The following is an 11,828-nucleotide window of genomic DNA, read 5'->3' as shown; positions in this document are numbered from 1 at the left end:
AGGAGCAAAACTCCTCTCAAAAAAAAAAAAAAAAAAAAAAAATTGCATCTTAAAGGATACCATCAAGAAAGTGAAAGAGAACACAGAATGAGAGAAAATATTTGCAAATCAGATCTGATAAGGGATGTCTATCTAGAATACATATAGGATTTGTACAACTCAATAGCAAAAAGACAGATAACCCAGTTGAAAAAAATGGGCAAAGGATCTGAATAGACATTTTATCCAAGAAGACACACAAATGGCCAATAAGCCCATGCAAAGATGCTCAACATCACCAGCAGTAAGGGAAATGCAAATCAAAGCCACTTTACACCTACTAAGACAGCTATAATAAAAAAGAGGGACTCCAGCAAATGTTGATGACAATGTGGAGAAACTGGAGCCCTTGCAAATTGTTGGTGGGAATGTAAAATGGTGCAGACACTTTGGAAAACAGTTTCACATTTGGGTTACCATATGACCCAGAAATTCCACTCCTAGGTATATATCCAAGAGAAATACACAAACATCCACACAATAACCCATAGCTGAATGCTCACAGCAGCACTGTGCATAGTGGCAAAAAGTAGAAACTGGCCACATGTGGTAGCTCAAGCCAGTAATCCCAGCACTTTGGGAGGCTAAGGCAGGAGGATCACTTGAGACCAGGAGTTCGAGACCAGCCTGAGCAACACAGTGAGACTCCTATCTCTACCAAAACAAATTGGCCAGGCATGGTAGTGCATGCCTGTAGTCCCAGCTACTCAGGAGGCTGAAGCAGGAGAATTGCTTGAGCCCAGGAAGTCAAGGCTGCAGTTAGCCATGATCATGCCACTGCACTCTAGCACTCTAGCCTAGGTGCCAGAGTGAGATCCTGTCTGTCAAAAAAAAAAAAAAAAAAGGCTGGGCGCGGTGGCTCACACCTATAATCCCAGCACTTTGGGAGGCCAAGGCGGGCGGATCATGAGGTCAGGAGTTGGAGACCAACATGGTGAAACCCCATCTCTACTAAAATATACAAAAATTAGCTGGGCGTGGTGGTGCGCGCCTGTAATCCCAGCTACTCAGGCGTCTGAGGCAGGAGAATCGCTTGAACTCGGGAGGAGGAGGTTGCAGCAAGCTGAGATCGTGCTGCTGCACTTCAGACTGGGCAACAGAGTGAGATCCCATCTCAAAAAAAAAAGTAGTATTCACCCAAATATTCAAGAGATGAAGGGATAAACAAAATGTGGTGTAGTCGTACAATGGAATATTATCTGGCCATTAAAAGGAATGAAGTACTGATACGTGCTATAACATGGGTGAACCCTGAAAGTACCATGCTGAAAGAATCGAGTTATGAAAGATCACCTATTGCATGATTTCATTTATCTAAAATGTCCAGAACAGGCAGATTTGGAGATCTATAGACAGAAAGCAGATTAGTGGTTGCTTGGGCCTGGGGAAGAGCGGGTGGAGGAATAAGGAGTGACTGTTAATGATTCAAGGTTTCTTTTGTGGATGATGAAAATGTTCTAAAATTAGATTATGGTGATTACACAATTCTGTAAAATATACTAGAAACCACTGGATTGCACACTTTTTTTTAAATGGGTGAACTTTTATGGCACATAAATTATATCTCACTAGAGCCATTAAAGAGCATGTGAGTTTTTATGACCGTGTCTGTGTGTGTGTGTGTGTGTGTGTGTGTTTGTGTGTCTGCGCGCGCCCACATACAGGCAGGGTGGGGTGGTAGAGAGTCAGCTCCCTCTGGCCCTCACAGACCTCCCTGCTTGTGGGTTTGAAAACCAAATTATAGGTTTGGAGGCCACAAAGCAGCCTTCCCTGGGCCTACAAGACTTCCAGGGTTCACTAGAAAGTGGGGGCTGGCTGAGAAGTGGGCCAGGACAGCCTGCAGGTATAGAAGTGTCTAGGGGAGGAAGGGAGAGGTTCTAGTCCCATCCTCCAGGTCCCTCTTGTCTCTGATCCAATCCACAGGTTATTTATTGAGCACGTACCCCATGCCAGGCACGGGGGCTACTATGGCCAACAAGCGGGCTGTCCCTGAACCTATCAGCCTCCCCTCCTGGGCCTCAGTGGTGCCGGAGTCCAGGCAGCTTCTCTGCGGCATTCCTCCCCGGTGTTGTTGGGGATGGGAAGGAGGGGAGGGACAGAGCCCGGCAGTCTTACCCTTGGCCCCGCCCATAGATTAATGGAAGCCACCTGGCGTGGGGCGAGCCGCACTCCACCCCCAGGCCCCCACTTTCGTTCGTTCCCATGAGCATCTGCTTCTAATGAGCGCCTCAGCACCCCTGCATACCAGCCCCCGGGGCTCATTAATCTCATTAAGTAATGACAAATCATCCCAGGGCTGACCGGGCTCCCCTCCCCAGCCTCTTTCCTTTAGCCATGCACAAGCCTCTGGGGGCCAGTGTCCACACCGACCCACACGCTGGCAGGCATGCAGTCTCACTCCCTTGGCTCTCTTGGGGCTGTCTGTCCTGGGGCCGGCTTGGTCCCTGGTCTAGAGGCATCTTACTGTGATTGACACCCTCAGAGCCCCCCCAGAAAAGTCTTCCTGCGGCCTGCTCCCCATTGCATGTGCTTGGTGAGGGATCCCGGGGAATGAATCACCAGCTGTACTTGGAGCACGTATATTTTTCAGCTACACAATTGCCTGCTCAAGGCCGGGAACTCTAGGCAAATCTATGCAAATGACAGGCAGCCAGGGTAACATCTAGCAACTGGGAACTCTGTAGAGGGGAAGGGAACTGCCTGCCATGTACTGGAAGCCTGTGCTGCCGTGTGTTCTGTGTAAGGAACTCCTCCTCTGTTCCTGTAACAACTCCTCATAGCCCCATTTTCCAGGTGAGCAACCCAGGGCTGGGAGAGGCACTGGAAGGTAAAAGAAGGAAGGATGATTCCACTCCAAGCTGCTTTTCACACCAAATGGAGTCCAGTGCTCTTTCATCAGCTCCTCTCTGCCCCAAAATTCTTTCCTTTAAGAAACAGACAGGCTTGGCCGTGCTGGAGGGTGGTGGGAGAGAGAGAGGGCTCAGAGGTGCAAGGCGGGGCTTCTGTACACTCCCTGGGCGGCCCAGGAGGTGTTTCTGCAGGGCTCTGTTTCCTGTCTTTTTTTCTTTTGGAGACGGAGTCTCACTCTGTCGCCCAGGCTGGAGTGTAGTGGTATGATCTCGGGCTCACTGCAACCTCCGCTCCCAGATTCAAGTGAGTCTCCTGCCTCAGCCTCCCAAGTAGCTGGAGTTACAGGCACTCGCCACCACGCCCTGCTAATTTTTTGTATTTTTAATACAGATGGGGTTTCACCGTGTTAACCAGGAGTGTCTCGATCTCCTGACCTCATGATCCACCTGCCTTGGCCTCCTAAAGTGTTGGGATTACAGGCGTGAGCCACCATGCCCAGCTCAGGTCTTCCTGTCTGTCCTACCTGGCTGATAAAGGTGTGTGCCCCCCATCTCCACCCCTACCCCCAACCTCTCTGGACCCAAGTCCTCCATACAATCATGTCTGACACATTCCCACTGGGCATCTGCTCTGTGGCCCCTTCCTTGCCCACCCTGCCCACGCTGGCCTCAGGATCCTGCATTGCAAAATGGACACCACACAGATCTACTCTCAGCTCCTGTCTAACAAGGTGACCCCCTCACATACACACAGCCCATTTGCAAAGGCCCAAGGGGCTCTCAGCCAAGGAAGCCATGCAGGCACATTCTGCAACAGCCTGGACCTTCCGTTTCAGTTGACAGACTGGGCCCCAAGCCTCCCACGGGACGTGCTGCTCATAGACTGTGGGATGTTAAGTTGCCATGGCCTCAGCCGCCCAAGCCTAGACATCTGAGTTTGACAGGACAGAGGGATCAGTGTTTCCTGAGCACCAACTACATGCCAGCCTGCAGAGTCTTATTCCTGATGAATAGGCCCTCAGTCTAGGGGTCATCTTGCCCACTGGCACCTAACCCTGGATGAGCATGAGAATTGCCTGTATAGCATGTAAAAAATTCCCAGGCCCCATGGGACAGATGAATTAGAATCTCCAGGAGGGAGGCCCAGCATCTATATTACCCAAGGGCCCTCTCCTTCTGGGGGATAGTGGTTGTGATGGTTAGTTTTGTGTCAACTTGGCCAAGGCTATAATACCGAGTGGTTTAATCATACATGAATCTAGATGTCGCTGTGCAGGTATTTTGTAGATGTGGTTGACATCTTCCATCAGCTGACCTCATATGAAGGAGATGCTCCTGTATGATGTGGGTGGGCCTCATCCAATCAGCTGAAGGCCTTAAGAGCAGACACTGAGGCTTCCTAGAGAAGAAATTCTGCCCCAAGACTGCAGGGTCTGCTCCTGCCTGACTTCTCAGACTGCTGGCCTGCCCTACTGATTTGGGGTCTGCCAGCCCCCATAACCATGTCAATCAATTCCTTTTTTAAAAAATGTCTTCGTGGCCAGATGCGGAGGCTCATGCCTGTAATTCCAGCACTTTGGGAGGCAGGCGGATCACTTGAGGTCAGGAGTTCGAGACCAGCCTGGCCAACATGGTGAAACCCCGGCTACTAAAAATACAAAAATTAGCCAGTTGTGGTGGCACGTGCCTGTAATCCCAGCTACTTGGGAGTCTGAGGCAGGAGAATCGCTTAAACCTGGGAGATGGAGGTTGCACTGAGCCAAGATCATGCCACTGTACTCCAGCCTGGTGACAGAGTGAGACTCCATCTCAAAAAAAAAAAAAAAAAAAAAAAAAAGTATTTGTATATATAAATACAGCAGTGATCAGTGACCATGTTGGAGACCCTGAGCTCCTCCAGCCCTGAACAAGCACCATCCCTGTCCTGCTGCCCACGGTGCACCCTTCTGCCTAGATGGCCCCTCCTCTGGAAAGCCTGGCCCTGTCACTGGGTTCTGTGATCATCTTCTCCCTATGGGCGCTGTGGGTGTCCCACACACATCCAAGGATCATAGAATTTTAGATCCATAATGCACATCCCCAATCACCCCGTCTACCCCAGCTCTTCTGACAATGAGGAATCGAAGGCCACCCCGGTGGCCACCCCGGCATCATACCCTACCTGTCTCCTGCCACATCCCCCTGGCTCGCTCTGCCAGCTCACACTGCCCTTCTGTTTCTCAGACTCCCCAGGCATTCCCTGAACCCAGGGGTCTTGGCAATGCCTGCTCTCTTCATCCTTCCTGAGAAATCCAGGCTTCCTTTCTCGCCCCTTCAGGTCTCAGGCCCAGGCATGTCATCAGCAAGGCCTTCCTGACCTCACTACATAAAATAGCACCCCTGGCCCTCTGGCTTTCTCTCCTCCTTACCCTGTCTTGTTTTTCTCTGCTGCATTTCGGCCTCCAGACACACAACACATCTATTTGCTATTTTCTGGGTCCTATCAGTAGAGGTAAGGGCCAGGAGGGCAGGCACCTGGTCTCCTGTGCTCACTCCCAATGCCTAGAACAGAGCCTGGTACATAGAAGGGCTCAGTGAGCACCTACAGAATGAATGGATGGGGTGACTAGCACAGAGCAGGAGCTGGGACTCAGCGTTTAGAATTCCCATTCTAGCGCTGCTCCTACATCGCACGACTTGGCATCAAGCCAGATGCCGCCCCTTGTGAGCTGCTGTTGCCCTCGTTCTTCTGATTGCCTGCCGTGCTCAGGGTGTACTTGCTATGCAGCCTCTGGAGCCTTGGTGCTGGAGAAGGACAGGCCACCTTTTCATATTCATCAGAAAAATGTGCTCTCATAAGACTGAAGGATGAGGAGACAGGAGCAAGGCTGAAGAAGGGGAGATGTCAGTGAGCCCACCAGGGGCTCTGAACAGCACCTTCTTGCTTGTGCTAAGGAGGAGGAGGAAGAGCCACTGCGGGAGGTGCCAGCCTGGGAGGGGCAGGGCAGGGGCTGAAGAGGCCACTGAGGCTTGCCTTCCTCCAAAGACCCCTGGAAGGACATCTGGTTTCCTGTGACTCAGCCCTCCAAGACCAAGCCTGGGCTAAGCAGAGGATGCAGAGCTCTCGAATGCTTAGCCACTTTCCCTCTTTGTTGACACCCAAGAGAACTTTTATTTTTATTTATTTAGAGACGGAGTCTTGCTCTGTCGCCCAGGCTGGAGTACAATGGCACAATCTCAGCTCACTGCAACCTCTGCCTCCCAGGTTCAAGCAATTCTCCCTGCCTCAGCCTCCTGAATAGCTGGGATTACAGGCACCCACCACCATGCCTGGCTAATTTTTGTATTTTTAATAGAGAGAGGGTTTCACCATGTTGGCCAGGCTGGTCTCGAACTCCTGACCTCAGGTGATCCGCTGGCCTCGGCCTCCCAAAGTGCTGGAATTACAGGTGTGAGCCACCACGCCTGACCTATTTATTTATTTATTTAGAGAGACAGAGTCTCACTCTTTCGCCCAAGCTGGAGTGCAGTGGCACAATTATGGCTCACTGCAGCCTCAACTTCCCCAGGTCAAGCGATTCCCACCTCAGCCTTCCGAGTAGCTGGAACTACGGGTGCGTACCACCATGCCTGACTAATTAAAAAATTTTTTCTTCCTAGAGACCAGGTCTCATTATGTTGCCCAGACTGGTTTTGAGCTCCTGAGCTCAAGCAATCTGCCTGCCTCCCACAGCTTTGGAATTACTGGCATGAGCCACCATGCCTGGCACCAAGGAGACTTTTAGGTAGCAGCTCGGTGGCAGCCCTTTCTCTGCATCAGGACCACTGTCTGTGAGCCACAGAGAAGATGGTCAGAGGGACCTGGGCATGGAGCCGTGTGGGACTCCACTCACTGTCACCATCCCAGGTCCCCTGCTATCCCCAGCTTGTCCCAGATTGGTAGACAGCCTGCTCTGCCTTTCTGCCCAAATATGGGATTTGTGCCTTCCCACTCCCAGGAGCCCAGCCAGGCCATCACTCTTTCCTCACAGCTTCAGGGGTTCGGGGCCAGAGGCTTTCCCTTCCACAGTGGAATGGGTGTCATGGAGGCTCCGTCACGAGACTGCTGTCATGGTGAGAGATCTCAATACCATGTCACATCCATACTGTGTCTCCATTACCTGTGAACACTTCTTTGGACTTTGCTGACACCTCCTTTGAACTTGACAGGAGCCCTAATCTATGGGTGTGTGTGTGTTTTGCTTTTCTTTGAGACAGAGTCTTGCTTGGTCGCCCAGGCTGGAGTGCAGTGGTACGATCTTGGCTCGCTGCAACCTCCACCTCCCGGGTTCAAGTGATTCTTCTGCCTCAGCCTCCTGAGCAGCTGGGACTACAGGCACGCACCACCATGCCCAGCTAGTTTTTGTATTTTTAGTAGAGACGGGGTTTTACCATGTTGGCCAGGCTGGTCTCAAACTCCTGACCTCGTGATCCGCCCACTTCGGCCTCCCAAAGTACTGGGATTACGGGTATGAGCCACCGTGCCCGGCCGTGTGTGTGTGTGTGTGTGTGTGTGTGTGTGTGTGTGTGTGTGTGTTTGAGATGGAGTTTCGCTGTGTCACCCAGGCTGGAGTGCAGTGGTGCAATCTCAGCTTACTGCAACCTTGGCTTCCCAGGTTCAAGAGATTCTGGTGCCTCAGCCCTCCGAGTAGCTGGGATTATAGGCATGCAGCACCATGCCCAGCTAGTTTTTGTATTTTTAGTAGAGGCGGGGTTTCACCATGTTGGCCAGGCTGGTCTCGAACTCCTGGCCTCAAATGATCCACCCACCTCGGCCTCCCAAAGTGCTGGGATTACAGGTGTGAGCCACTGCGCCTGGCCTAAGTGTGTGTGTTTTTAAGAGACAGGGCCTTACTCTGTTACCCAGGCTGGAGTGCAGTGGCACAATCATAGCTCAACCCCACTTCTACTGTAGTCTTGAACCCCTGGGCTCAAGCTGTCCTCCAGCCTCGGCCTCCCAAAAGTGCTGGGATTTACAGAACCACCACGCCCAGCCCCCAATATACTTAATTCTAATATACATAGCATTGTTTGTGGTCTCCCCTGCACTGCAATCGCCTGGGCTCTTTTTGAGTAGGCGTCACACCTCACTCTTTTGTGTCTCCCACTGCACTGACCCAAAGCTTTTGGGCAAAATGGTGCTAGAGGGGCCAAGGGCCCTCCCTGTCGGAGAAACTAGGAAAGCCTAGCAGGATGGGAGCAGAGATGGGAGAGGGGATGGGGCCGTGAGGGAGAAAGCAAGAGTCAGACTCTAGGAAAGGTGGGAGGCCCAGGCTTCCTCTTTGGAGGGGCAAGGACCCAGAGCTGTGGTCCAGGCTGTGGTCCCTGGAGTGTACCAACGGAGCAGGGAACTTAGACAGAGGGTGGTTCCATTCTCGAGTCTGGCAGCTTCAGTGACTAGCCCGAGTGGCTGAGTGAGGTCTCCCACCCAGAGCTTACCCTACCTCTCCACCAGCTCCCCATGCGAAGAGGGCAGGCCTTCTGTGTCCCCCCATTTCCCTAACAACTCACAGCCACCAGCTCCTCCTTGATAACCCTCTTCCCCACTCTGGCCCCACCAGACGCAAGGGCCCCAGCTCTGGGAATGAGGTTCCAGCCGGCTAGCAGGGCCCTGGCAGCCCCAGGGCCAAGGCCAGCCTGAAGGCCGCTGCTGCCCAGGCGGCTCTGAACCAGGGTTGGGTGGGCTGGAGTGGGGGAGAGGCTTGGAAAGGATCAGCCTTCCCCACCCTCAGCCCCCTTGGGGCTTTGTTTGTTGATTTGTTCATAGGAAAGGCGGAAAAGGGCCGCAGTCAGTCGCTTTAAGCCGCCTTCAGCCCTTTTATGCTGGGCCCCCAGCTGGGAGGGGGAGGCCAGCTGAGGGCTGGGCCCTCACAGCTTATTGCTCATTAAAGAGCGTTAATGAGCTTCTCAGAGCCCCTCCCCTATTCTCTCGCCCTGTCGGGCAGAGGAGCTGGCCTCTCGTTCCATACCAGCCTCTCTGGCTTCTCCTTGTTGGCCAAGCCCTGGGCAGGGTCCCATTGGGTCGAACTCCCGGCCCTGCTCGGCCGGCAGGTTCTAAAGTCACTCAGTGACCAGCGTTCCTCCTCCTCCCCGGGGTGACCCCTTGCCATCATGGCCAGCCCGCTCCTCCGCCCCACCTTCCCCAGCACTTACAGCTTCTCCAGCAGCGACAGTCCCAAGAAGGAGCCATTGCGGAGCCCCGTGATCTTGTTGTTGCTTAAGAGCCTGAAGGGACAGAGAGAACACAGACAGGAGAAGGTGCTGTTACGTGCTGAGCATCCGCTTTCACCACTGGTGGGGCCAGCCTGCATCTGTGTCAACGGCGCCCCCTGGAGTTGTGCGAGGCAGCAGCCCCACCCTCTACTCCCGGAGATTATAGGGAGAAGCCGGCCAACGGTCCACCTAGCCCCAGGTCAGACCTTTCTGCCCTGAGTCTCCCCCAAGCCGGGCTCCGACGTGGGGCTCTGTGTGCAAGTGGGAGGTGGGCTGAGCAGGTGGAGGTGATGCTGTGATGCCCCGTTTCCATTCTGGAACCACAGGGTTGACCCTCAGTGCCCCGTCATGCCCTTCACAGTTTCATCTTTGCTCAAGCCCTTCACCCAATATCCCAAGAAGAGTGGTGGGGAGAATGGCTTGAACGGGGCCAGGATGCCCAGCAGGTCTGGAGGCAGGCGGGAGCTGCCCTTCCTCAGAGCTTTGCGCACTCTTACCTGTGAGCTGAGGACCTCACAGGCCCCCATCTCAGAGGGCCTGCGTGCACAATGGCCGCACCCTGGCCTCCCAATCCTTCTGAAGCCTTGGCAGAAAGCTGATGGAGCCCCGAGTGTAGGGGAAGCCAGGCCTCAGCTTCAGTCACTGTGCCCTCCGGGTTCCATTTATTTATTCGTTTGTATTTAGGGGAGGAGGAAAGGGGCCCCAAGCGACTGAGAGAGACCGAATGTCTCATCTCCGCCCACCCACTCAGCCTTTCTCTGCCAAGCTCCCTGCTGGGAGGAGGGAGATCCAGGCCAGCCAAAGGGCTCATCCCCCAGTTAATTGCTTATTAGAAAGCTTTAATGAGCCTCTCCGCCCAAACTCTTGCCTGCCCTGGGCTGAGGCAAAGGGTCTCCCTTCTTTGGTCTTAAGGGTAGAGAACTGACCTGGGAAGGCCGGAGGTGCAGGCCCTGGGCCTTTCCTTGAGCAAGCAGCCTCCAAGCTGGACTGGAAGGGAGAGGGAAGTGGGAAGGAACAAGCCCCAAGAGGAGCTGGCAAAGAGATGAGCCTCGAAGCTTCCTAGAAGTGGTGGGTGAACAGATCAGGGGCAGTGGGGAGACCCCTGATGGCTGACATTCCAGCTGCTCCATCTTCCATTGGTTTGTGGAGAAGACAGTGGCCAGGATGGAGGGAAGCATGGAAAAGTGTGGAAGGGGCTTTCTAGGGCCATGGGAGGGGTGGAGACCTCATCTCCTTCCTTTCTTCTCCCCACTCCATAGATCCCTCCCACCCATCCAGTGCCTGCCTAATGGTCCCTCCAATGGTGACATTTCCTGGTGGGAAGTGATAGGTAGCAGGGTAGGTTGGTGGGGTTTCCAAAATGCTTACACACACACAAACACACACACACATGCACAATGTTGATATGTCAAAAAGTACATCACAGTATTCATTATATGGGATATTAGACCTTCTGCTAACTCATTTTATTATTGTATTTATTATTCTCATTTTACGGGTTAGGATAGTTTTATTTTCACTTCATACATGGGGTGTTCGTGGTAATCATAATCTTGACCATTCTTAGGGCCTCTAAGAGGCCTTTAAAGATCTCATCAGGCGCTGGTGGGGCTGGGGTGGCCTCTGAGCGGTGACAGGCTCTTTAAAAAATTAAAAAAAAACTTTTTTAGAGACGCGGTCTTGCTCTGTCACCCAAGCTAGAGTGCAGTGGCACAGTGAGAGCTCACTGCAGCCTCACTCCTGGGCTCAAGGGATCTTCCTGCCTCTGCCTGAGTAGCTGGGACTACAGGTGTGAGCCATCATGCCTGGCAGGTAACAGGCTCTGACTTTAAAGTCAAAGCCTGCCTCACTCCACCCCCAGTTCATGCCCTTCCTATACCCTAGAGTTTACATTAAATGTTGGACAAGGGGCTGGGTGCAGTGGCTCATATCTGTAACAAAGCACTTTGGGAGGCTGAGATGGGCAGATCACTTGAGGCCAGGAGTTCAAGACCAGCCTGGGCAACATAGTGAAACTCTGTCTCTACAAAATAAATAAATAAATAAAAATTAAAAAAAATTAGTTGGGCCTGGTGGCATGGTACCTATAGTCCCAGCTACTCAGGAGCTTAAGGGAGGAGGATTGTATCGCTTGAGCCCAGGAGTTCGAGGCTGCAGTGAGCTATGATGGCACCATTGCATTACAGCCTGGACAACAGAGTGAGACCCAGTCTCAAAAAAAATAAAATAAAATAAAAATTCTGCAACTCCCAATCCTCAATATTAAAACCTGAGATCTCAATTTGAGAGCTCTGCCCAGCCTGGGGCAGAGGTGGTGTTGGTGGGGGTGGTTCCTCACATTTTCCCAACTCTTTAGCCTTTAACCCATTTCAAATACCCCAGATTCTTTAACAGAGAGCTGACAACAACAACAACAACAACAACAACAAATTATTGCAAGTGCACGTCATTTTCAGTTTTCTTTTTTCTTTTTCTTTTTTTTTCTGAAACAGAGTCTCGCTCTGTGGCCCAGACTGGAGTGCAATGGCGCGATCTCGGCTCACTGCAGTCTCCGCCTCCTGGGTTCAAGTGATTCTCCTGCCTCAGCCTCGAGAGTAGCTGGGATTACAGGTGCCCATCACCATGCCTGGCTAATTTTTGTATTTTTAGTAGAGACAGGGTTTCACCATGTTGGCCAGGCTGGTCTCAAACTCCTGACCTCAGGTGATC

At 52.5% G+C, this 11,828-nt stretch overlaps 1 protein-coding gene across 1 annotated transcript in view; it reads right to left on the bottom strand.

Annotated features, from left to right (window-relative positions):
• ADGRA2 (adhesion G protein-coupled receptor A2) overlaps window positions 1–11,828 on the bottom strand; it is a 59,669-nt gene that overhangs the window by 19,691 nt on the left and 28,150 nt on the right. Inside the window, exon 3 of the mRNA XM_011993510.1 lies at window positions 9,060–9,131. Coding sequence (XP_011848900.1) covers window positions 9,060–9,131 — 72 coding nt within the window. The remainder of the gene's footprint in view (window positions 1–9,059; window positions 9,132–11,828) is intronic.

Source organism: Mandrillus leucophaeus, unplaced genomic scaffold (genome assembly GCF_000951045.1).
Source record: "Mandrillus leucophaeus isolate KB7577 unplaced genomic scaffold, Mleu.le_1.0 Scaffold111, whole genome shotgun sequence".
Taxonomy (NCBI): domain Eukaryota; kingdom Metazoa; phylum Chordata; class Mammalia; order Primates; family Cercopithecidae; genus Mandrillus; species Mandrillus leucophaeus.
The sequence above is the reverse complement of the archived record's forward strand: the minus strand, read 5'-3'. Positions and strand labels throughout refer to the sequence as shown.